Here is a 24,558-nt window from a genome sequence, read left to right as displayed (position 1 = left end):
CGAAGAGAGTGTTGATGACTGCGTGGCCACCGCCCTTCACAGATACTGTCAAGCCTGAACCTTTATATACTGTTGGTCGGCCTTACCTCTGGGAACACGAAGTGTTGGTCTGCACACAACTTCAGCACAATCCTGTCGACGCAACAAGCACCTGCCACTTACTAGTGTTGAACTCAAGAAGGACATTTTTCTCATCGTGATGATTGAACTTGACTCCGTCTACCCACAGGTCAGCAAGGATATTCCAAGAGAGAGGCATGAACCAGCTCACGGTCGAGGAGGTACTGAGCAGTCACCGGGACTTCCTGTTCCATTTTCGCACAATACTCCTGGTCCGCAAGTCCTTCACTAGTCCTGTGAGTGGAGTTCTCCTCGCGGTAAGGCCAACTAACCTGACACGCTACGGATTGTGAGCAGATCATTCATTTAGCAAACACTGTGCGACTGACCTTCATCTCATGCTTCCAATCAGAGTCAAAGTTGTTGTCTGAGGGGCTAAAGTCAGCTCTAGCACCGATGAGCCCTGCGAGACAAACCTTTGTCAAGGCGAAGGTATGCCATGGTCCACCTGGATTACTATCAGCGAGGGTTCCTACATCTGGCCATGTCTCAAACCTGCTAGCACCGCATCGTTCACCCTCCTTTCCGGCCTCGATCAAGGCAACCTTGCCTCGCTTACCGAGCTTTTTGCATTCTTCCAGGAAGTTCAGCGTAGTCATGGAACCCTGTCAGCGGTTAGAGATGATCACACCAACTAGATCGTGCAACACCTACAGCAAACCCGCTTCCTACGACCACCAGGTCGTATACCTCCGGGACAGACCCGGTAAGGTTGCTTACGACGTCGCTGACGAAAGACATTGGATCATTCGGCTTGAAATGTTGTCAAGAAGCGGGTCAATTTGTAAGGATGGAACTGAGGCGTTTCGAGGAAGACTGAGAGTGTTCAAGAACATGTCGAAGTTTCTTCGTGCCCCTTTTCATTCTTTTTATCTTCAAGCCATACCCCTCAACAAGAGCACGCAGCTAGACGAAGACGGATCTCACCCCGCAAGCTACAACGAATCGTAGCACTGGGCGAACAAGGATCAAGGTTAATCATCTCGTTGGCGTTCCGCCCCCCGCAGCGACACCGTCTCTCGGAGCTGATCTGACTACGTTCCTGTCTCGAGTCTTCACAACTGAGGACACCAGGCCTCCTCCAGTGGCCATTCAGGTTTACCAGGAGCCTCAAGCCCCGCAAAGGACGACCAACGGGAGATTGAACAATGGCTTCGTGCGAGGGTGCATTTCGAGATAGGTTTAGCTTCTCGGAAACATGGACTCAACCTCGGACCGATCTCGCAACTGTTTCTGAACATTTGTTGGCTGGGGACTGAGAGATGCCGCTGTCACGAAGAGGGTCCGGGGAACCCGCGTTGTATCCACCTCCACTTCTGGCCCCGGGAATTTCTCTCCAACTACGGGGTACCTCCGACTCGGTGCGTCAACATTACTTATGATTGATAACGTCCCTTTTTATGGGATCATGCTGCCTAGTAATCTCGACATGCCTGGTACCCAGCTTGCATGAGGCCGCCCATTAGTAAGAGAAGAGCATCCGGAACCCGACATCACGTCAGCTGCTCTACGAACATTAAGACCGCACGTACTCTTTCTCCCGTCGTTGACAGTCTCATTCTTTGCATCAGCCCTCCGGCCGCGACCCCGAACTCCAACAAGGAAGCTAACCGCCAAAATGGAAGGGGAGTGTCTATGCAAAGGTATGGCCCGTAGTCGTCCGTCAGCCGAAATCGCCACGATGAGAGTATCTCTGGCTCACATGATGTCCGCTGCGGCCAGCTGTCAAAGTGAAAGTCAACGATGACAACCTATTCGGCACCCAGCGAAGAGGTCATCTCTGCCACTGCGCCAACTGCCGCAAAGTTGCGGGTGGGATCTTCGGGGCCAATCTGACCATTGAAGAAGAGAAAGTCGAATTTCCCAATGGCAAAGGCAACATCAAAATGTACAGCGTGAGGACGCCCTCGTCCCGTTTGCGGCTGGCCTAGGAGAAACTGACGTCCGAGAACAGGACCCAGAAACGCTCAGCGGGACGCCAGTCCAAAGGTAAGTGGTTTGTTTCTTCTCCAATTTCAACCAAGCTGTCTCATCTGGCGCTGGGAGAAGGGTCTTGACCTTCCGCTTGAAGCGACAGCATGAGTTCCTCGACATCTCTTTTGTCAATATTCGTATGGCAATGCTAACGCGCCCGTATCGTACAGATACTTTTGCCAGACCTGTGGCGTGCCCATCATGAGCATCACGCCCCTGTACAAAGGGAAAATCATCCTCAAGCTTGGAATTGTGAGTGTGACGTTCAGTCTCAGAGACTACGCTGCAGGGAGCAAGCAATCAGCCATCCCACTGCAGACCTGTTTCCATGCTCAATCAATTTCCGGTCAGATGGACGCTCGCCCAACAAGCTTGCCCCTTTCCAAACACCTGTGCAGAACAAACTTTTGTTGTTTCCCCTCCTAACCCCCTACCCACCCCTCGGTCACCGTGTTCATCTGCCATCATATTTGACCGAGCCGCTGACTAACCCAACGCCGCCGTGGCGAGCGAATAGTATCCCAAGCTTCCTGTGCCGGAATGGGAATCTTTTGCTTCCCAGAGGCAGGCATGGGAGAAACCACTCGATGGGGCCATACAGTACAAGACCAAGGTATGTCACTGCAAGTGTACTGTACAGCACAATCCCATCTCTACATTTACCTGGAATACGCATCTGATCTTATCCCCTTTGTCTTCACCCCGTCCCACCACGTCCTCAGCATCCACCACAATCCATTCGCTGACCATTGACCCGACCGGGCTGGTCGTGCTGTGACAACAGAGTCTCGGGGAGAAAATGCCTGGTTCGATATAAGATCCGGGATGAGAATTTGGATAGGATATGTCTCTGGCCGGCCCGGTCCAAGCGGACTCCAAGTTCGACATCGGGGATACAGTTAACTAACTAAACGATCAACATTCAACATTCCACGGTGCAGTCACGACGGGAGTCAACAAATTACGAAACCACAAATCTGACATGGAATCGGCTAGCGAGTGTCTTAGTCTGGTCGAGGCCACGATGTGACTGCTAGTTACTGTGGATTGGACTTGTGCTCGATGTTATACTGTATGATGGAACAGGAACTACAGCAGAATAAAAAAAATGATCTTTCTCAAACCACTTTCGCATGCACAATTCTCCTGCGGACTTTGGGATTGTTTTTTCTCGCTGCTCCGGTGCTGGTGGCACCCGGGAGATCTACTGACCACACTAATCGGTGCAAGTCCAGGTACTCGAAAACCGAAGATACAGAATATTCGACCATGTTCATGTCGACCACCAGGTTGGATTGACATTCGCCACGAAAGGTGATCCTGTAGGTATCCATCAAGGCCAATCAGTGTCTCAGCTGCACGGTGTCTGACGACCGCATTGAGACCAAAGGTTATGGGCACTGTGAGGACGAGGCTCGAGGAAACCACATGATCACCAAGTCCGGTCCTGTGGTGGACTTCAAGTTTGCTTGTAACTTTGGCGCTACCAGTAGGTGTAGCGGGCTTGACTGGGGGTTAGGGAGGCTACGACGTACACCTTGCAAAGTAAGGTACCTATACCTGCTCATCACCTACCTACCTAGGTAGGTAACAAAAGGGGTGAGCGAGCCTTGTTGAACAATAACCTACTGCACAGTGCACACTACGCCGCATCTTTGTTTCATTTCCTTTTTCTGGTAATTTCAATTATCATAACCTGTCTATCTGCAGCTATGGGGGGAAGAGAGAGCTAGAAAACATTTGCATGTGCAGTCGCAGAGGCACGAGCAGTTGCATGAGCAACTCTTGCCTTCAAGTTTGAGCAAGGGGCCTGTCCTTGTGGTTTGTAGCTAGACACATGCCCGGAATATTAGGATCGCGTGTGTGCGCGAAAGAAGCCCTTGTGCTGATTTGAACTTTGGTGGAAAGCAATGTGGTGAAAACAAGAGAAGCACTGCTGTAGAAAGAGCCGAAACTTTTGTTGGTTTGGTGTCAGGTAAGCTCGGATGGTGGATGCTGAAGGTTGTTGTGCGCGGTGAATGGTGCATTGTGTTCGAAGATAGCAAGGGGTGTCTGTTTGTGTAAAGCACAGCAAGTTGAAAAAACACGCGACATCTAGGAAGCCAGCGATAGGGTGACAACGGCTGCTGAGATAAACTGGCCGTATCCGGTCCGGGCCGCGCCGTTGATGTTCAGGACTGTTTGGGCGCTCTGTTCAAGCTGCTGCTTGATCACCTGAAATCTTGTCCATGCCAGTAGCATGATCATCCTCATCGAAGCCAGCTTCATCGTCAGCCTCTTCTCCCGCATCAACCGGTGCATCCACAATTGCCGGGACTGCATCTTCCTGTGCAGTGGCTTCATCTTCTTCTTCACCCTCCGGTTCTTCTTCCTCCGGCTCTTCTTCCTCTACTTCTTCCTCCTCTGTTTCGTTATCGCTGCTGGAGCTTCTGAAGTTGGAGGACGAGTTTGACTCGACCTTTGAAGGATAATGATCGTCCGAGTACCAACAGTCGTAATCATCGGTCTCCTCACCCTCCTCGTCTGCTGAAGGCTGGGTCGAGTCGCCCACATACGCTTCCTCCAGTTCGAAATCGTATCCTTCCTGCAGGTTGTTCTCCTTCAAAGTATCCACGGCCAAACTGCGAAGCTCCCGTCTCAGAGTTCTGGAAAGGGCCAACCCCTCGCGGCGACGGTAACGCTTCCACTGGATCTTTCGGTGACTCTTGCGACCCAACATCCTTAGGTGGCGCTGATGGCTGGTTCTGCCGAACTGGTCAGACCACTCCAAGTCGCAATACTCCAGCTTGAATCCTTTGATGCCGCGGAAAAATTCCTCGAATTCGTCTCTGGCAAGGTATCGTGGCATGACTCGGCTGTCCTCATTTTCATCAAGTGCGTCGATGTGGATCGTGAGACTCCGCAGGTTGCTGAAGATGTTTGACAGATCCGATCGCAGAAGCTGGGTCTGAGGCTCAAAAGTTCTCCCGTCCCCAGCTGTACGGAACGACCGGTTGAATCGACCCTGGGGAACCGGCTCTATGTCGATGCAGTCAGTGTCAAAGGGCGTGACCACTCGGAGTTGTCGAATCTGTTTGCAAAATGGTCGGAATGTGCTCATGAGAACCTCCCATCCTGCATACCGATTGTCGTTGGTGTTTACGGCCAGTGCGCCAGACCATGATGGCTCCTGGCTATCTGCGACAGTGATCTCAGATGTGTTGAGCAGGACCTCCAGCACTTCCATCTGCACTTTCTTCGAGACCATAAGAATCGCTGCACCCGGATGGTCATGACAATCAGTGTTGCCTCCCGGCTTCTGCTCGTAGACACGAACGTCAACGGCGTCAATGTGCGGACAGATGTGCCATGTCACAAGCCCGACTTCAGAATCGGTCTTGACCACTTCAGCCCATATCTTTCGTCGGATCTCAAGTGGGATCTCCTCTTTGCCACAGTGAAAAAGCGGTGACTGTGCAACAGCCGCGGACATCTTGCTGAGAGTGGTCTCCTCTTTGACTGCCTCCAACTTTCTTGCAAAAGGCTGCTTCAGTGACGCCATCCTTCTTGGTTTCTTGACAGCGATCAGAGGTTCCTTGGCCGCGTCAGGAAGCCATATCTTTCTGTCACAAGTCTTGCATTCAATTTGACTCCCCAGAGAGTTTGCGACAACTTGCGCTTCAGTTTTGTATACTTGGGACTCCATCTTGGCTGCCTTAACTGAATATCACAGAGGTTGAAAGGCCGCGAAGGGAAGAAAGGCACTGGACAGAAATGTCGCGACAGGAGAAAGGTACTTGAAGAAGTGTTGCAAGAGGAGAAAGGCGCTCGAAGAAGGGTCGCAACAGGAGAAAGGAGGTCGAGCAAGTGTTGCGAAGGCAGAAGGAAGTTGAGGAACAAGGGGTATATTTATAGAAGGAAGAGTTAGGCGAAGAACTCTTGGCGCGATTCCTCCTACCGATCATATACTATCGACAGTGAGGTTGAAGTGAGGTTAGATCAAGGTTAAGGTTGAGGTGAGGTTGAGGTGAGGTTGAATTGCTGGCTGCCTTGTGACTGCGACAGCCCTACCTCTTTAGGGACAGCAGCCTGGAGTCTTCAACTGTGATTCTGATCATTTTCTTCAGCTCCGACTTCCAGTTGGTTTCACGCCACCTTTCCCAGTGTCCAACCCCTTCGTCACTCTCCAGACTTAGTGTCTCATAGCCTTCTTTGATCACCTTCTGAATTGCAGCTGGAGACTGATGAGTCTTCTTGCCTTGTCTGGCATTCAGCAGGCCGTGATAATGGGACGACACGTTGATTAGCGCATCAACTGAGGCGTTCAGCACATCTGACTGCGGTGACCGATCACAGTAAGCCTGCTTGAACCGGGGCAGCACATCATTTGCCTCAATCAATTTATAAAAAAGGTCGTCGAAGCTGGCTGGGTCCGGCAGAAACGAATCACCCTTGGACAGGCAGAACGCCGCCAAACTTGCCAGCGTGCCACACAATTCCTCCCGAACTCCCCTCAAATGCCTGAGATCCTCCGAATACTGTGTCAAAAACCGCATCAACGAGAGGAGTGAACCCCATATGTACGCCCAATGATGGTGCAGACGGGTCTTGCTTTGTTCGAGGTAGGTGACGATTCTCAGCATGATGCCCAAGGCAAGCCCATACAAGTGGACATCCAGCCTCTTGCGTAAGTTGTGACTAAGTGTGTCAGTACAGATATCCAGTATTGCCGCTGCTGGAACTCTTGAAGAAGTGATCAGAGGCAGATGCGGAGGCCTTTGCCGACATAACCGGACCACTGTCTTCGAATCTGCCGAACATATGCGTTTCACCAGGACCGAGTCCTCCACCAGGATTCTGATGGATAGGAGGCTGAGCGTCGCATATGTCGATTGTCGGGGCCCACGGTAGGCGTGGTGTGAGACATAAGATGTTGAGGACAAGAAAGCAGCGAGTGGCGTCTCTTTATCCTTATGCGCTGGCACGTTGACCAGATTGGCAGCAAACAGTTTGTTCGCTGAGACAAATGAATACAAAGACAAGAGACAAGCTGCAGTCTTCTTTGGAAGAGAGGCAAACAACCGTTTTGCATCTTCCTCGGACGGTGGCAAAGGCTTTTTGGCATTGCTTGACAAACCCCGGAATCCCACCATAGCAAGAGTATTGCTGATACTCCACGAAGCGGGATAGTCATCCTGAACAGCGACATATTGATCACGAATCTCTACGCATGCCGTGGCAAATTTGTCGACAAGAAGCTTGATGCTGTCCTCGTTGACAAAATCTGCCAATCGATTGTGATAGACGTTCTGCGACTCGAACTTGTTGTAACTGGACAAAATCCCAATGACAACAGCAGCATCGAGCCCGTCAGCGGGATTGGTTTGGACATCATGGATATACTGCAAGAGTGTGAGTAATATTCAGTTGATTGCATTGTTCGTCTCACCTTCATCAATGCCGAAAAGAGGTCTCTATGCATGAAATAGGAGACAAGGCTGGTGTGAAAACCTCCTGCTACTAACGCAAGCGTCGCATGCAAGGCACTCCTGCGGATTGTTTCATTATCTCCCTGTCGGATGATTGACTCGAGAGTCTGGACCAGATCGGACATCAACCGGTCAATGGAGTCCAGACCGGCAAGCACTTCGATCACATCGGTATTCGGGTTGGTATACTTTTTGGTGAAAACAGCGCATAGGAATGCGGTCAAATTCTGATACAATCTACTTTAGTGCCAGGGAGAGGAGACACTCGGAGAAGTCGACGAACCTCGAGCGCGTTTTCGCTCCCAGGGGCGATGCCCGACCCTGCTTCCATCACAGCCCGGTTGAAGAAGGCTTGTGTCTGAGACTACCACAAAATGTCAGAACAGGCAAGGCATGTCTGGACGAATCGAGCTGACCGTACTTGAAGTTGGAGGAGGTCAAAAGCGGTCATGGGCGCGAGGATATCATACAGCCTTTGCTTGTCAGGCTTGAGCAGGAAGAATTCCCGCCAAAAGCCTTCGGAAGGAACAACATCATCACCGTCATCATTGGCAAGCACATTGAACAAGTGAAGATATAGTTGAACAATCTTGGGCTCGAATGAATCCGGCCTCAACAGCTGGGTCAAGGGCGAGTCCATGAGTTGCAAAGAGATCGACAGCCGTGAGCAACATGGACAACTGCGCTGGTTGCACTCATTATTGGGTCATTGCGACAAGAGGTACGACTGACAAATTGCTGCTTTCCTACACCCTGGTTTCCCCAAGTTGACTGGCAGCACGTAGTGATTTACGACACAGTGATAAAGGCCTGAAAAGGGGGTTGAATGCCATAAATGTTTGGCTGACGAGTCCCAGGAGATGGCCAACAAACAGTCCAGTTCCAGCCGCGCAATTTTCACAGCATGAGTTGGCTTTCTTGGCAGTGGAGATGCTTCTTCACTGTCAGCCATATGTCGTGGTCACTTCCAGCAGAATATTGGCCATGGAGATAGCAAGTTCAGGTTTGTCCGGGTGAGGCCAGTCAGTGAAACTGCTCAAGGCATCTGTCAATGGACTACTAAAAGACCAAATGTGAGCGAGTAGTATCAGTAGCAGCACGGTAGTGCATCAACTTCCAGCTTCATGGCCGAAGGTCGGTTCGACTGCGCACGTGATGGCCGTTACTAATGGACACCGTCAGCAGCCGAATGTTTGTTATGCCTCGGCTCCGATTGGCTCGCTCCATGGTCGGCTGACAAACGGCAAACCCTGCGACCTGGAGTCAGTCATTTGAACCCGTGCAATGCGCCTCTCTCAACACCTTGAGGACCATGACACAACCACCCTTCCATAAAACTATACCTTCTTCCACCAGATATTCTCCGCGCTTTACACTTTATAAACCTTCTCCCTTCTGATGAATTAGCCGAGCGACATCATATAACATATCCAGAATGTCAGCTTCACACTTGATGCCGACCACGACGTCATCCGCCGTCTTCTTCAGAGCACTGGCAATCGCCTCAAGCGCACGCTCTTGTCCTCATGCCTTCAGGACTTTCTCGTCGACGAAGGCCATAAGGGCGTCTTCAAAGCGCGAGCTATACACAGTTCCCTCCTATCAACCTCATACTCTCCCCACCGACTTCCCCTTGCCTCCCCGAAATACCAATATTCCAGACACTTCAATAGCTGGGCCAGAGCCTCGCCTCAGCAACTCAAGACCTCCACCCGCCCCTCAAGCAAGTGACAGCCAACCGGGACAAACCACCGAGACTGCCAGTATTAGTATGCCTGAAAGAGAAGCCCAGCAGCCCAGGCCCGTACAACAGCCAAAGGCCGAACCACAACCAAAGACCGAAGAAGCGAAATCGGCCAAACCCCGGCGAAGCAGGTTAAGACCTCGGAAGGCCGCGATGACCATATCGCCCAGCGCACTCGAACACCTGCGCGAGTTACTCGACCAACCCAATCCAAAGATGATCAGAGTGGGCGTTAAGAACAGAGGCTGCTCAGGACTCGCATACCATCTGGAATTCGTGGACAAACCAGGCCCGTTTGACGAGGTGGTCGAGCAGGATGGAGTCAAAGTGCTGATTGACAGTAAGGCTCTGTTCAGCATCATTGGCAGCGAAATGGACTGGAAAGAGGACAAACTCAGCGCTAGATTTGTTTTTAACAACCCCAACATTACAGAACAATGCGGCTGTGGCGAATCTTTCAGCGTTTCATAGACAAGCAAGGGGAGTCGAGAAAAGGCGTTCTAATGGCTATGGATTTGCAACGACTTGATGCCGGGTATCGTGGGTCTTATATGATAAGAAGGGGGCTATCGGGCTCTGAGCAGGATCACTGAAATACATTTCTTCTGGCTGAAACAATCTATTCGCTACCAGCGCAAGCTTCAATATACCCCTTTTTCATAATCGACCACTCTGACATCCTCAAATCTGGGGCTATTCTTCTTCACAAAGGCTTGATGAGCCGGATCATGGGCGACATAGTAGTCCCGATCTTGTTTGGAAGCAAATTCCACCACGAAACCATGGGTAAACCCTCCCTGCAAAGCTCACTCAACATACTGTACAATTGGAAAGATACACGTGAAATCGCCGTACCTGCGCACCCTCCGGGCTGTTATCGACGCCGCCTGACGCCGAGACGATATACGGGTTGTTGGAAGCTGGATGCAAGCATTTGTCTTTCAAAGAGAGCATATCATCGCAGAACTAACGTTCGGTCAGTCACCGGTAGAGTGTTGCGGACGTCGTACTAGTAGTGCAGGTATTCGTGTTAAACGTACCTCTTCCTTTTCCCAATCGCTCAACGAGGGCTTGAGTCTAAACAGAACGATATGTACGATTGACATTTTGATTGCGGGATAGAGAGACACAACCTTCCTTGCTGTCGTCTACAAAGAATGCTTTCAAGGTACTTCAGGTACACCGGTCAAATGTGTGGTGCGGATCAGTACATTATTGTTGTATTTACCTAGGTACTTTGTACGATGTATATGGAAACTCGGATTCCTTTACATCATACCATTTTGTCAGCAACTGAGATCACATCGGACCCCGAGCTGACCAAGTGGCCGGCGAGATGCCAGTGCTGGGTTGACCGATGAAACCTCCGGAGTGGTTGTAGTCAAGGCTGCCAGTGTGCGGGGACTTTCTTATGGGAAACTTTCACTTGCCTGCCCCTCCACTACTAAGTAGTACATGTACTACTGATATCAGATCCTTATCATGCTCGAGAGACTCAGACTGCACTTCTTGTAGATCGTAAACTCCATTCCTTCTCCCCGCTGATTTACACCGAGTGATCTACTGGAACAGCATACTAGCAGTGGCTATATAACTACGCTGGAGATACTCCTCTGCAACAACTACATCGTCTGATTTCTCTCAGTCTATCTTCTTTCGCAGCGACCACTTCGTCCCAAAAGCCCCGGTCGACCGTCCGTTTCGCCGAGCGATAAGACAAACATTTACACATTTGCTCCGTTCGATCGATACGGCCCATCATCCTCATCCAAAGCACACGCGCGCACAAGCAAAACTACACCTCTTACCATCTCTTCCTTCTCGCTTCCCTCTGTTCCTCTCTGCTCCGTCCTCCACCATGGCGACACACTCCCACGACGGAGGTGCATCTCATTCCCACGACCACGACCACCCCAACGGCGCAGCACCGCACGGACATTCACACGAGATACTAGAGGGACCAGGATCCTACATCCACAGAGAGATGCCACTAGTCGAGGGACGAGACTTCAAAGACCGAGCATTCACGATCGGAATCGGCGGGCCCGTGGGATCAGGCAAGACAGCGCTGATGCTAGAGCTGTGCCTTGCACTTCGAAAAGAGTACAACATTGCAGCAGTGACAAACGACATCTTCACACGCGAAGACGCCGAGTTTTTGACCAAAAACGGCGCCTTGACCCCTGACCGGATCGTGGCCATCGAAACAGGCGGATGCCCGCATGCCGCGGTGCGCGAAGACATTTCGGCCAACCTGCTCGCTTTGCAAGGGCTGCATGCGAAGTTCCAGACAGACTTGTTGCTGATCGAGTCGGGCGGCGATAACCTCGCTGCCAACTATAGTCGCGAGCTGGCCGATTTTATCATCTATGTAATTGATGTGGCCGGCGGCGACAAGGTGCCGCGCAAGGGCGGGCCCGGAATCACGGGTAGCGATCTGTTGGTTATCAATAAGTGCGATTTAGCCGATGCCGTCGGCGCAGACGTCGATCTGATGGAGATGGAAGCGAGGAAAATCCGTGAAGGAGGCCCTGTGATCAGGGGAGTTATCAAGAATGGTGTTGGTGTTAAAGAGACGGTTGATATGATTCTCTCCGCTTGGAAGAGTACGCTGGGATACGCCGAGAGTTTGAAACGGTGGGCGTCTGGCGCTTCGAGGGGGAGCGGCGAGCAGCCAAAGGTCATTCGGTATACGAAGGTCATGCCGGAGCACAAGGAGGGACAAATTGATCCTTTGTAGAAGGGATTGGACACCAAGGAAATGGGAGAATTGGTACTCAGGCGGAAGGATTTAGATTAAGTGGACACGAAAGAGATGATGAAAACTTTGGACCCAGGACCCAAAATGTTTAGTCGGCATGAGCGTGGGTGCTGGCATGGCCGGCACATTTGGATAGCATGTCTCACACTTTTATCATAGCGTTAGATAAGACACCTTCAAAACGGTTAGAGATGTCGGCTCCAGTCTACCAGGTCCCACGGACTCGAAACTCTTTAAACAACTCGGTGAAGACACAGCCGATTCCAAAAATCGACTGCGATATCACGCTCCTCTCCGTGCAAACCTCGCCAATGCAGGACCGAGTTCAACCTTGTCCCTCTTGAGCTTCTCCCTTTCTCTTTCAGCTCGCTCCTTTTTCATCTCCTCGAGCCGCAGCCTCTTCTCATCAATCACGTTCTTTCCGCCCTTCTTCCTCAAATATCTTCTTACTGTGCTGTTCTTCCCCCGACCACGCTTCCGCTCTTTGAGTTTCGCCAGAGGATCTACAGGCGGCGCATCCAAATCCTTCTCCCGCTTCCGCTGTTCTGCGCTACGCGTGTCCAATGTACCGATGAAGTGGGGATCAAGTGCGATAGTTTCGGGCTGCAGCTTCGTAAGCAGAGCCTGGACTTCTGCTTCTTGTCGCTGTTTGCGAGTCTCGTAGGGATTGACTTCGAGGGCGTCATAGTTGGGTTCGCCCGCGCCCGGGACAACGATGCTGCTGAACCCTTCCGAGTGTGAGATGCCAAGGATATCGTCAAACGGACAGAACCGCACACGCTCAACCCGACGTCCGTCGTTACCCCAGTTCAAGTAGGGCGATTGGACCTTGGCGGGCTCTGCGGAGGTGGATGTGGTGAAAAGATCTTTCCAGATAGTTACCCCAGTGCCGCTGCCGATGGCCGCCAAACCACGATCCGAGATCTCGATAGAAGATGCGGGCTGACGGGTGGTGTATGAGTGAACTTCTTTCAATGAGCGAATGTCCCAGAGTTTGAGACGGAGATCTTGACCTCCGCACAGCATGTAGTGCCCCGAGCGGTCGATGGCAATGGACCGAACAGGCCCAGCGTTGGTCTGCATCTTGACCAAAGGCGTCGTAGAGTTGGGAGACCACAGGGATACTGTTCCGTTTTGATGGCCCACGTGCAAAATTGCATTCCACGGGTTTTGGGCAAGAGCGGTAGGCGGTCCTTTCCGAGTTGGGTGCTCGGCCACTATATGCCCTGTCGAGGTGTCGGTGTATCTCAGGAACCCGCTCGTGTCGGCGCCCGCAAGAAGGAAGTGATAGGGTAGAAATTCGAGGTGCAGAGTCTCCACGTACTTTCTCAGACAATGGATCTCAACCCCGGCGTGGTCGTAAATGTAGGTATACTTCTTTTGAGCCACAGCAAAGTACTGGTCATTGTGCAGCCATTTGGCATCCCGGACCGTTTCATTGAGGTGTAACTCACAACCTGGCTTCCCTGCTCGCCATTCACATGTGGCGATGTGTCCTTTTCTTCCTGCTAGCAGTAAACTACGTCCATTTCTGGTGTAATCCGCCACGTATGGACCGAGATCGAGTTTGAAGTCGATGGCTTTGCTGGCCTGTTGGACACCGATTGCATCTAGAATGTCTTCTTGTCGGACTTTGTAGGTCTTTTCCAGTTCGTTTTCCGGTTGCAGGAAACCTTCCTGGTTCTCGTACAGAATCTCTGCATCCTTTGCGTTCAAAACCGCCGTTCGGTATTTGTTCTCAATTCTCTTGAGATTCGCACGCAGCTTCTTGTCTTTGACCTCGTTTACCCGAACGGGACGGCCTCTGCCATATTTTTTCCGTGCCTCTGCGACGTGCTTCTGGTTCTCTTTGTCTTCCACGGTCAATGCACTCGTAGGTTTCCGTTTCGTGGGAGGTTGCAGATTTTGAATTGTGAGTTGGCCATCGCCGTTCTCGATTAAAGTCTCCATTCTCACTGCTACTCGAGAAACTTGAGATCACATAAAGTGCGCAGCCAGAAAATGGTCGGCGCAACTGAAAGTGCTACAATTCTTCAAATGTTTCGGGCACCAAGTATTTCGGCGCAGTTAAACCAAGTCCTAAAATTTCCTGCCAAGGGCAGACAGAACACACAGCCAATCAAAATACCCATGGTGCATCTGCAGCCCGAATTGGTTAAAGCAAGTTCTAGTCCCCGTCATCCGGAAATGCGCTAGTCCAAGGCTCTCTAATGACTTCCAAAGTGCAATTCACTTCACACTGCAGCTCTCGTGCCAGACACTCTATTCCTATATGAGATGGAGAGTATCCTTCACCTCGTCCGCACTCAAGACCACCCAGTCAGCATCAGTATGCTCCTCAGCTTCTGGATCTTGCGGAGCACGGGATCTCGGTTCTTTATTCCCGCTCCCACGCTCCGGATATTTCTTGATATTTTCAATAGCCCACCTGGTTTCACGGTTCAGGATGGGTGGACACCTCCCCGTGCCTTCTAGTTTCGGCAGTCCGGCCATTTCAAAGAGCAGACGTAGCCATTGCATGGTCTCCCCGTTATCCCATGGTATGTCGTGGAACTTTCTTCTCTCTCGCCTGACCAACTCCGCGCGGTTCTCCTCCCAACGCCTTTGAACTTCTCGAGGCGGCAGCGGGATGGCATTTCTCCCGGCGAAGAGCCTCGCAAGAGCAATGGCTTGATACTCAAACGATCTGAATGTCAGAACACGAGGCATTCCCACGATACCCAGGGTAGGGAAATCCCGAAGGAAAGTATGCAGGTAATTTCCAATGAGCCTGTTTTCGCGATAATCGAAGAGAGGTCTGCCATTTGCCTGGCTGTTCCAGAATGGAAAGGAAGGGCGGTAACCGGTACAGTAGATGATAGCATCTACCGAAGATAGCACCGAGTCATCGTCAAAGACGACATCGCCGTTGTTCCTGTACTCTTTGATCACAGGTTTCCACTCTATGCCGTCTGGAGGCTCGTCGCCGTCCCATCGAGATCGAGACCGTCGTGATTGATAGACAGGAAGTCGAGCAACTTTCACAAGCGCGGTTGTGATATCGTGGCCGGACGCGGAGTTCCCAATCACGATGACTCGCGTACCTCGGTATGCCTCTGGGGTGCGGTATGTTTTCGAATGCGAAACTCTTCCGGGGAATGTTTTGAGATACTCCGACAAACCGGTGACTGGCGGTACCTGTCAGATGTCAGTTATGACAAGGTCATGCTTGCAAGCTTGTGGTGAGTGATTTACAAATGGTATCGAATAATGCCCGTTGGCAATGATTACCGAGTCGAAGACTTCCTCCCACCAGACGTCCGCTTGCTTCACGGTGTCATATTGCCGAAGGACAAGTTTCCACTTATCCAAGCCTGAGCTTGTCTTTGCAGGGAGACGGGATACATCTTCGACAGTGGTATTCAAAACCAGGTATGAATCGGTTCGATGGGACGAAAAATAACCTTCTATGTATTGCCTTGGTATCCAATGCGGCGTGAAAGGCCCATACGGAAACGGTATATCAGAGAAGGACATGGCGATGGCTGGAACATTCGTTCTGGAAGACGGTGAGGGCCCATGTTCTTTACCAGTCTTGCTAGGGCATTCAGTACTCACGTCAACTCATCATATATCGGAGTTTGTTCGTATCGCTCCTTTGGAGTTGGCGCAGTCGTCGTGGGCAACTGATCTGGGATCTTTAACGGACGATCAATATCCGGTGGCAAGGCTCCCGGCACGAGTTGGACATCTGTCTTAGGGTTTTTATCATAGATCCTACTCGCAGATCCAACCAGTTATGCGTTGTACGAAGCTGGAGAAGGGTGGATACTCCCATACCATGTCCCTCCCGCGCTGTGGCGCCTCTCAAAGACTCGTATCGTGTCAAAGCATTCCTCTGCCCCAAAGGCCGCTGCTGCTGCGGCTCCTTGTCGACGAATCTCCGGTGAGCCTTTCTTCTGAACCGCCTGATGTAGAGCAGAGCAAATTACCTGCCGCGCCGGCGCCGATAATGGCCACCGACTTGATTTGTCGGGCCTCCATTCTACCTGTCGCCTCCAGAACGATGATTACACAAATACATTAAAAAGCGAAAAACAATATATATATATATCTCTCTCTTCTAGGGTCTCTACTACCGGTAAACCATCGGATCACAGGGGATGGTAGACAACAGTGTGGTGGCTCACCATGGCATCAGATTGCGTGCTTCGGATCCTAGCCAAACAAAGCACGACTTCAACCAACCCCAGTGACCGCCTCTTCAATCATTACCCAGGCAGTATCGATCAAGTCATGTTACAGCCATGAAATATCATGCTCTTACACTGGCAGTGATGGTAAAAGATACCCAGGCTATGATCGCGGGCACCGGGATATCAGTCAGAATGCCACAACGCATCAGCCTCGGTGCAGGCCGCCACTGTCGTAGTAGCGTGTCTGCAACCCTTCTAAACGAGGTCAAGAGGTCCAAGTTGTAAGCCAGACACCTTTCTGAGTCAGACGGCGAACCCGGGGGCACATACAGTAACGCGGGAGTGCTTGGTCCAAACCAAAGCGGCGTTTGCTTCATACCTTTGGCTGGAACCGCAAGTGGCAGCTTATATTAGGCCTTTGGTTCGCGGATCCATCCAGGCAGCAGTGGAACCTCATCACCCTACCACTACTAGTAGGTTCCGATGGACTCACAGCCACCTCCAGCCTTTGGACCATCCCTTCCCACCTTTCGCTCCAGATTTTTGCATCTGAGCACCACTGCCTCTTCATCAGAAATAAATTTGTATGTCTCACCTGGAGAAAATGGGCTCCACGGGATGACCGTTCTCGGCGTGCACTTGTGTCGTCCTAACGCAGTGAGCGTGGGATGTGCCGCATATCCATGAGCGCTACGCTCGTCCTTCGTGTTTCATTCACTCCTGGCTCGCGTCTAGTCTTAACTGTGCCAAGTCTACGGTCTTCGGGCTAGTTATTGGCTCAACCCTCTCAGGTTCGGCGGCGTCAAGCATCATGCGCCTGTTGGTAGGTCGAGCAATGCCCTACGGTCTACCTGAGCCCGTTAACGCTTCCCAGCCGCCTAAGGGCCTATAGCTGCTCTTCTTACTGATGTCGTTCGATACATAAGGTCGGCGGCTTCTGATTTGGTCAGTCTCTGATTACTTCCTCCCCAGGGTTTTCCGTGACAATGCCACGTCCAGAAACCGCACGGCAGACTCACTCTGCCGAGCTGTCCCATAAAGGTATCCGCATTATACCGCTGCTGTACTTCGCTTTGCTACCTGACTCGCACAGAAAAAGACACGCGAGATATCGGGCAGGGAACACGGCAAAAGCCTCGTCGTCAAAGTAAACGGCTGAACGACCCTGCCGAATTCAACACTTCTCAACAAGAGGCCAACCGCGTGCCTCCTTATAGTCTAGTCAACGAGCTTGGGAGACAAAATGTAAGAAGCAGCAGTTATACTCATATAATGGAGACACTAATACAGTAAGCTCGAATGCACTTTGCCTGCCTTTCCTCACCCTAAGCCGCTGAAGCGAAAGCGGGAAACCGAGAAACTTCAACCAATTCTATCATTGCAGAAGCGACAGGAACCTTCTCCCTCCAGGGAAGTGGTTAAGCACCAGAACCCTATAGCCTATTGGGCGCGAACATATCATTGGCCTGATGGGTTTTACGGGGAACCCAGAATGAGTCATTTGTTTGCTAGAAAGAAATCGGAATGTTCCTTCGGCACCCGAGGAATCAGCACTTCAAGTGACCAGGGGCCCAGAGAAGATAAGAATGCGTCTTACCAAGATCCAAGCTATAGTTGGCTACTCGAAGCACAAGGGAGCTATATGGTCCGATCCGAATTGGGCATCACGAAAGAGAGCGAGTTGCTTTGCCGCAGCTTGTTTACAGCCAAACAGACCGTACCGAGGGAAACGATATTCTCCGATGGTGTCTTCGAAACAGCATTGGAGAAGCTCCAAGGCAAGGATGAAGCACGAGTCATCCAGGACATAGCGCGTCTGGTCGTTCCATCTGCTGAGACGCTTGCCTCATCCGGCGACAGACATCTTGACATATTGATCGAGAGCGTGAACGAGTGCTGGAGCGATTCTATTCCTCTCACCAAGCCCCGACCTCAACCAGATTATTCTGTGGGATTCAGATATTCCGCATTTCGGGATGATCAACTGAAGAAGCTCCAACCGTTTGTGGGGGAGCTAAGCGACCACTACGAGTCCTTCTTCATGGGTACCTGGTATATGTACTTCCCTTTCTTCTGCGCCGAGGTAACGTGCGGGGCCGTCTCACTGGATACAGCGGACAACCAAAACGCGCACAGTATGACCCTTGCCGTTCGCGGGATTGTAGAACTGTTTCGCTTGGTGAAAAGGGAGAAAGAGCTTCACCGCGAGATCCTCGCCTTTTCTATCTCGCATGATCACGATTCAGTGAGGATCTATGGACATTATCCCGTTATTGATGGCGAAAAAACTAGGTTCTATCGTCATCCCATTCACAAGTTCTGCTTGACTGCCCTGGGCGGTAGGGACAAGTGGACGGCTTACAAGTTCACTAAAAGTTTGTACGGTTCCTGGATGCCCATTCACTTCAAAAGACTATGCTCCGCGATCGATGACTTGCCCACCGACATCCATTTCGAGCTCTCGGGGGAGTCGAATTCGCACCCGGTTCCATCAGGGCTCTCGCAAACCATGGAGAGCCATGAGCCGCCGGCCTAGATGGTCTAGGTGAGAATGAGCTGGGGCCTGCAGAGTCCTCAAGCATGACGCCGGACACCTCAGTCACGCAACTGACCGGACGAGAGAGGTCTAAGAGACCGAAGAACAGCTGAGACAAGACGGTCAAATGTGGCAGCCGTCGCCGTGGGCATCGTCTGGAGGATTGCAAGTCAAAGGGTTCGGTATGTCGGGCATGGAAGCTGATGGTTCATTCCTGCATTGCTGATCATACAAGTTCATGGGGAGCATGTTTGGAAATTGTGGGATATGAGCTGCAAAGTTCAAGGGAGTCATGGAGTTATTTTCTTATGCGCGCATTTGTACCACCACAGTCTAGATTTTTTTTTTAAAATAAATGTCCATGCTGAAAACACCGAAACCCAGCCGGAGGGTAAGTCGAAGCGAGCAAACCCTCCCGCTGCCGCCGCCTCCGTCAACCCGAACACTTACTTATACGCCATGCATGGTATGGTGTGCTAGTTTGTATCGTCCCACCACCGCGCCAGGCTTATCAACAATGTCCACAAAAACCCTTCGAACCAAACCAGTGGTGTCGCAAGGCTTGAGACCCTTGATCCACAAATAAGATGGCCCGTGAATTAAGCAACCACGCGAAGCTTCGCAAGTCCAACGACCTTATCGCAGACTAATCGACCTCAACCAATCCCTTAACGTGTACTCTGATATAGCCGCACGCCATTCAAAATGCGCTCCGACCTTATCTGTCTTCAGTGGAACAAATGCCATCAAGCCTGCCGCTACATGCAAAGCTAATACACCTACAACTACTAATCCTTATGACTGATTGCCACAGTCACAATATGGTTTTCTCTTTTTTTCTGCTGTGGTGCCATATATTGAGGCCTCCTATTCACAAATGACGCGAGAAAAGGCTAATATTACGACTTACATTGGCTTCTAGATTCCATGCGTTGGGTTCCGGACCGCCGGATCTGTATTGATCGCGACATCGAGATATACTACACCGTTGGACATATATAGGGCTTTTGCATGCATATCAATCCGCACCGCTGGCGAAACGAGCAAAGAACAACAACAACCCAGCACTGTTGTTGCAAGTAACGGGTGTGCATACTTCGACCCTTCCCTTTCCCTTCCCAGGGCACCAAACATCCTGTCCATCCTATTACTACCAGCTCGCCACGCACAACAAGCGGTAAATCAAATTACTAGTGGTGGGCAAGCATGGCGTCCACAAAGGAAATCGAACCACGCATCACCGAAAAGCCGGAACCCCATATCTCGGAGCAGGACGCCGATGTGACTTATACTCTGCTCAAGAGCCACGGGCATGACTTCGCACAAGGTCTGGACGCTGCCGGGCAGAAGAGATTGAATAGAAAATTGTATTGGGGCCTAGTGCCGCTGTTGGTCGTCATCGACCTTGTTTTGTTTGTATGTGATTATCCCACCCGGCCCCTTGAAATCAAAATACCAGGAGATACCAAGAGAAAGCCCGTCACGCAGGAAAGAAAAGAAAAACAAAACCGAAAGACAAGCATGGTAAAGAACGGAAGTAGAGTTTTGCTGACCTCCAACCAACCAGATTGACAAAGCCACATTGTCGTACTCGTCCATCCTGGGCTTGTTCGAAGATACCAAGATTGGCAATGGCCAGTACAATAACCTCAACACGATTTTTTATGCCGGTAAGCAAGGAGATCGATTACCTTGTCCTGTTTGCAGATCGTCGAGACCAAACAATACCACTCCACACCCGCTGCGACACCCAAGCCAGCCTAGCTAGACATTGTTTTCTTGCTGACGATGATTTTTGTTGTCCACAGGGTACATCATCGGCCAGTTCCCAGGAAACTACCTCATGCAGCGTGTGCCCATGGGCAAATTTGTCAGCGGTACGATCATGCTGTGGTCGGTCATTGTCTTCCTCCACTGCACCGCGAGCAGTTATGGCGGGTTGATCCCGCTGCGGTTTTTCCTCGGTCTGGTCGAAGCCACGGTCCTTCCGGCGATTGAAATCACCATGGGCATGTTCTTCGTGCCGGAAGCGCAGGGCTTCTTGCAGCCTGTCTTCTACACTTCGTGCCTGGGCTCTCCGATCCCCGCCGGGTTCCTGGCGTACGGCCTGTTGTGGACCAACAATGCGGTGTCGCCGTGGAAGTTCTTCATGATCATCACGGGCGGCATGACTTCGATCCTCGCCATCCTGTCGTGGTTTTACTACCCCAACAATCCGGCCGAAGCGAGGTTCTTGACTCTGCAGGAGAAACTGTACCTGGTCAACAAGGTGCACGAGGCGACGCACAGCTCGATCGAGAACAAAAAGTTCAAAAAGAGTCAGTTGATCGAGTCGCTTCGGGATCCCATCTCCTGGTTGTTTGGGCTCCAGGCTTTCACGCTCATGCTCTCCAACAACATTGCGTACCAGTCGAACTTGTTGTATGTGTCGGTCGGCGTGTCAAATCTGGGCTCCACGCTCGTCAGTGCCGCTGGCGGTGGATTCTCGGTCATATGCTGCATCCTGGCCACTCTCCTTCTCCGCTATGTCCCATGGCGCAAGGCCTACTGGGCCGCCTTCTGGTGTCTACCGCCCATCGCAGGTGGTATCGGTATGGTGGCTCTTGACTGGGACAAGAAGATCTCCCTGCTTGCGTGTTTGGTCCTCGCCGGCGCCACCTTTGGTATCACCTATATTATCGCCCTCGGATGGACCACGTCCACCGCCGCCGGATACACCAAGAAATTAAGCCGAAATGTCTTTTTCATGGCCGGTTACGGCATCGCCAATCTGGTCTCTCCCCAGCTCTGGGTGCCCAAGGATGCCCCGCGATACTATCCGGCTTGGATCATTCAGATTGTCATCAGCTGGGTGGGGACCCCAGTCATCTTGATCATCATAAACTTCATCCTGGCCCGCAGGAATAAGGAACGATATGCCTGGATCGCCGAGCAAGAGGCCGCTGGAAAGTCGAGAACCGGCGTCATCGAGAGGATCGACGCCGACGGTAAGAGGGTCGAGGTCGAGGTCGACATTGCCCTGCTCGATTTGACCGATTTGGAGAACAAGTACTTCATTTATCCTCTGTAGACACCCGTACGGGGTGCTAACAATCGTTGTCATGTCCTGCCAGACTGATTGGTAGATGATTGGACCGAAAAACCGCCATTTTGTGATATATGAATAAAGGAAAAAGTACAGGCAGTTTTGATAGAAGATATCCGAAATTGTATTATGTCTGCCCTTTGAGGCAGTACCCGTGGACTGGTACGGAGCAAAAGCAGGTCAAGGGAAGCAGTGGAAAAGCAACACGATATGGAAGCGGTCTCGTGAGCGATCAAAGAAATGTGGAGTTCTCCTCAAACTCTCTCTCCTCTCCAATCATAGGTGGTCTGACGCCCTTGTCGAGGAGGTATCGGGTAATGTCAGGTCGGCGCCTGCGAAGTGAGATATTGAGGGCCCGGAACCCCCAAGTTCCAGCATTGGGATCCAACCCGTGAGCGAAGAAACACTGCATGCACAGCAGGCATGTTTCTGACGTGTACACAATAGACCCCAGCATGATGACAAGGATCGATCCGGCACGGGCATGGCCATATTCGTCAATGCTCGTGGCGCGGCTGAGCAACACGTCCAACGCATAGACGTGACCACCACGACATGCTTCGGCAATCGCATCGTGATCTTGGCAATACTTCGTCCGGGCGCCATGAGCAATGAGAGTGGCCGCGATCTTTTCGTCGCCACGAGCGGATGCCTGAACCAGGGGGGTCTGATGCTGTGGGATAGTATAATTCACGTCAAAGCCAAGTTGAATGGCCAGTCGGACAAGGCCGTCAGTGTGGTTCCTGATGGAGCGATTGACCAAGAAGTGCAGCAAAGGCTCACGCAAGTCGGGGAAGGCACCATCGATCAACGCAGCGACAATGAGTCGACATGTCTTGAGGCGCCTGTTGAGGTGGGGGTCATAGTCTCCAGATGCCTGCACTTCCAGGGCCTTGTATTTCTCCACCATGAGCTTGATGGACTTTTCATACTCCTCGGTGAATGACTCGATGCAATACTGCGGCTCGAGCACTAGCTGGACCATATCCAGGTCTTCGCCACGACATGCCTCGTCAAGGACCATGCTGTAGCCCATGTAAGGGTCATAATAGGTTGGATACGCATTGACATCGGCACCACTGGCGAGAAGCAGCCGTGCCATTTCCTGCTTCCTCGCCTTGATCGCGAGGCGCAGGGGGTCAGAGAGATGGAACGTCCTCATATGATTTGCCGGTAGTTGATCCAGCAGTGTCTCAACTGTGGCTCTGTCGTTCAGGTAGATCGCGGTCATGATTGCCCAGCACTCTGGCGATGCCTGATTGTTGAACAACGTCAGTTCGAACAACGACAACATGTTGATTTCATCAGCGAAAAAATTCAGGACAGTCAAGGTGACCAGGGTCAGGATGTGGTCTTTTTTGCTCTTGTCCACGAGTTGACTGGGGAATTCCAGCACGCCCTCAGGTCTGTCCCGCCACGTGGGTACCTCCCACCGGAATCCTTCAACGGCATCCAGGACATCCACGGCGCCCTCAAGGTTGACATAGAGTGGATGCTTGGGCCGCAGAGACCTGATCTGGCCCTTGAGATATCTGTACAGATGTTGGCCTCGCATGGCATGACTGCTCCATGACGAGCGCGGTTCTTCGTTGATGGGAATGGACAATCGATCAAAATAGGCAGCTTGGACATGATGATCGAAGAATTCTGTCGAAAATGCAGTTTGTTACCCAAAGGGAAGGGAGACCGCCCCGGAGAGTGTAAGGGCCATCTCTCCAATCGACTTACTGTTGACTTTGCGCAATTCCAGTCCTTCGGACCAAGTTGAGGCGGTCAATACATCATCAATGACTGTGGTGAACACATCAAGGGGCACGTTTTCAATCGACATGGTTGCAGCCTGACTGGGCGAAACCCGGCTGTAATGTAGCTGGGCTTCAAGAGGGGCAGAGGATGGCTATGCAGTTATGGTGGAGCGGACCCAAGAAGAGGATGGATGGAGTACTATAGTAGAGTTCGGTTCAGATGGCGATGAGCACCAGAGCCGAGTGGATATCTTGAAGGTGGTGCCGTCAACGGTCAAGCGAGAGCTAGCTGAGAGCTTCGGGGGAATAACCTCATAAATACTGGGGCTGGTGCGAGATTGGCGGGACTTGGCGAGACTTGGCGAGCTATTCTCAATAAAGAGAGTGCCCAATCATGCATGTCGACGGCACCTTCAGCCTTACCCCTCCAGCTGCCCCTCTCAGATGGCAACAAGGCTGACTGCTTCCAACCTCAGCTCCCAGCAAAGCAGTAAGGAGAGCATCGGTGCGGTGCCCTTCAATCTTTGATGCTTTACCGACCATGAGATATCTTGCTGACTGAAGTTCCGCCATCAAGCATAGGAGGGTTTATGCCGTTCTGAGCCCCTGACAACTCGGGTCCGCAGCGGTAGAGTTTCAGATCGCGGGTTTCCGCAGGACAAACATGCAGCTGAGATGTCCTGAGAGACTTCGAGGCTGAACACAGATAGATAAACTCAGTCAGGAATGATTACAAACCTTGTACATGAAGATTATTGGCTGCACAAGTGGCCCAGAAATCAAAAAGAGCTTTCCTTTGCAAGCCAGCTACCAGGTGAGGATGATATACAACTATGGTTCCCCTGACACAACACCGATCACGGCCCACGCTCATACCACTTCCCCCACAAATCCAAAGATCGTTTCGCCAAACAGGCCCAATTACTATTAGGCTCGCGCCCTGTGGCACG

At 51.6% G+C, this 24,558-nt stretch overlaps 12 protein-coding genes across 12 annotated transcripts; 6 read left to right on the top strand and 6 right to left on the bottom strand.

Moving 5' to 3' along the window:
* Positions 1-257: 257 nt before the first annotated feature.
* On the top strand, positions 258-1,071 carry HMPREF1120_08750 (uncharacterized protein; the record flags this gene model as incomplete). The annotated part of the gene is made up of 2 exons (XM_009163019.1): positions 258-356; positions 418-1,071. 2 exons carry the CDS (start codon positions 258-260, stop codon positions 1,069-1,071), a joined length of 753 nt encoding a protein of 250 aa, XP_009161267.1.
* Positions 1,072-1,738: 667 nt separating this feature from the next.
* On the top strand, positions 1,739-2,872 carry HMPREF1120_08749 (uncharacterized protein; the record flags this gene model as incomplete). Its single annotated transcript, XM_009163018.1, has 6 exons — positions 1,739-1,763; positions 1,843-2,015; positions 2,075-2,109; positions 2,265-2,346; positions 2,612-2,707; positions 2,735-2,872. 6 exons carry the CDS (start codon positions 1,739-1,741, stop codon positions 2,870-2,872), a joined length of 549 nt encoding a protein of 182 aa, XP_009161266.1.
* Positions 2,873-4,288: 1,416 nt separating this feature from the next.
* HMPREF1120_08748 (uncharacterized protein) lies at positions 4,289-5,779 on the bottom strand (the record flags this gene model as incomplete). Its single annotated transcript, XM_009163017.1, has 1 exon — positions 4,289-5,779. The coding sequence occupies one exon, from the start codon at positions 5,777-5,779 to the stop codon at positions 4,289-4,291; it is 1,491 nt and encodes a 496-aa protein (XP_009161265.1).
* Positions 5,780-6,140: 361 nt separating this feature from the next.
* HMPREF1120_08747 (uncharacterized protein) lies at positions 6,141-8,202 on the bottom strand (the record flags this gene model as incomplete). Its single annotated transcript, XM_009163016.1, has 4 exons — positions 6,141-7,475; positions 7,523-7,789; positions 7,846-7,926; positions 7,984-8,202. 4 exons carry the CDS (start codon positions 8,200-8,202, stop codon positions 6,141-6,143), a joined length of 1,902 nt encoding a protein of 633 aa, XP_009161264.1.
* A 262-nt stretch (positions 8,203-8,464) lies between these two features.
* Positions 8,465-10,621, top strand: HMPREF1120_08746 (Fe-S cluster assembly protein SufA). The gene is made up of 2 exons (XM_009163015.1): positions 8,465-8,696; positions 8,745-10,621. Exon 2 carries the CDS (start codon positions 8,998-9,000, stop codon positions 9,775-9,777), a length of 780 nt encoding a protein of 259 aa, XP_009161263.1. The 5' UTR covers positions 8,465-8,696; positions 8,745-8,997; the 3' UTR covers positions 9,778-10,621.
* Positions 9,793-10,697, bottom strand: HMPREF1120_08745 (uncharacterized protein). The gene is made up of 3 exons (XM_009163014.1): positions 10,347-10,697; positions 10,162-10,272; positions 9,793-10,103 (listed from the first exon to the last, which is right to left on the bottom strand). Exons 1-3 carry the CDS (start codon positions 10,410-10,412, stop codon positions 9,948-9,950), a joined length of 333 nt encoding a protein of 110 aa, XP_009161262.1. The 5' UTR covers positions 10,413-10,697; the 3' UTR covers positions 9,793-9,947.
* Positions 10,698-10,703: 6 nt separating this feature from the next.
* HMPREF1120_08744 (urease accessory protein) lies at positions 10,704-12,539 on the top strand. The gene has a single exon (XM_009163013.1). The coding sequence runs from the start codon at positions 11,165-11,167 to the stop codon at positions 12,044-12,046; it is 882 nt and encodes a 293-aa protein (XP_009161261.1). The 5' UTR covers positions 10,704-11,164; the 3' UTR covers positions 12,047-12,539.
* HMPREF1120_08743 (uncharacterized protein) lies at positions 12,070-14,118 on the bottom strand. Its single transcript, XM_009163012.1, has one exon. The coding sequence runs from the start codon at positions 14,015-14,017 to the stop codon at positions 12,350-12,352; it is 1,668 nt and encodes a 555-aa protein (XP_009161260.1). The 5' UTR covers positions 14,018-14,118; the 3' UTR covers positions 12,070-12,349.
* Positions 14,119-14,126: 8 nt separating this feature from the next.
* HMPREF1120_08742 (dimethylaniline monooxygenase (N-oxide forming)) lies at positions 14,127-16,615 on the bottom strand. The gene is made up of 5 exons (XM_009163011.1): positions 16,039-16,615; positions 15,887-15,974; positions 15,665-15,823; positions 15,302-15,605; positions 14,127-15,244 (listed from the first exon to the last, which is right to left on the bottom strand). Exons 1-5 carry the CDS (start codon positions 16,088-16,090, stop codon positions 14,336-14,338), a joined length of 1,512 nt encoding a protein of 503 aa, XP_009161259.1. The 5' UTR covers positions 16,091-16,615; the 3' UTR covers positions 14,127-14,335.
* Positions 16,616-17,228: 613 nt separating this feature from the next.
* On the top strand, positions 17,229-18,778 carry HMPREF1120_08741 (uncharacterized protein; the record flags this gene model as incomplete). Its single annotated transcript, XM_009163010.1, has 3 exons — positions 17,229-17,283; positions 17,336-17,487; positions 17,537-18,778. 3 exons carry the CDS (start codon positions 17,229-17,231, stop codon positions 18,776-18,778), a joined length of 1,449 nt encoding a protein of 482 aa, XP_009161258.1.
* Positions 18,779-19,984: 1,206 nt separating this feature from the next.
* HMPREF1120_08740 (MFS transporter, ACS family, allantoate permease) lies at positions 19,985-21,848 on the top strand (the record flags this gene model as incomplete). The annotated part of the gene is made up of 3 exons (XM_009163009.1): positions 19,985-20,194; positions 20,346-20,448; positions 20,587-21,848. The coding sequence occupies 3 exons, from the start codon at positions 19,985-19,987 to the stop codon at positions 21,846-21,848; spliced, it is 1,575 nt and encodes a 524-aa protein (XP_009161257.1).
* Positions 20,128-24,527, bottom strand: HMPREF1120_08739 (uncharacterized protein). Its single transcript, XM_009163008.1, has 2 exons — positions 23,592-24,527; positions 20,128-23,510 (listed from the first exon to the last, which is right to left on the bottom strand). Exons 1-2 carry the CDS (start codon positions 23,692-23,694, stop codon positions 22,096-22,098), a joined length of 1,518 nt encoding a protein of 505 aa, XP_009161256.1. The 5' UTR covers positions 23,695-24,527; the 3' UTR covers positions 20,128-22,095.
* Between the last annotated feature and the right edge of the window lie 31 nt (positions 24,528-24,558).

The sequence above is a fragment of the Exophiala dermatitidis genome, assembly GCF_000230625.1.
Source record: "Exophiala dermatitidis NIH/UT8656 unplaced genomic scaffold supercont1.7, whole genome shotgun sequence".
NCBI lineage: Eukaryota > Fungi > Ascomycota > Eurotiomycetes > Chaetothyriales > Herpotrichiellaceae > Exophiala > Exophiala dermatitidis.
This window is presented reverse-complemented; position numbering and strand designations above follow the sequence as displayed.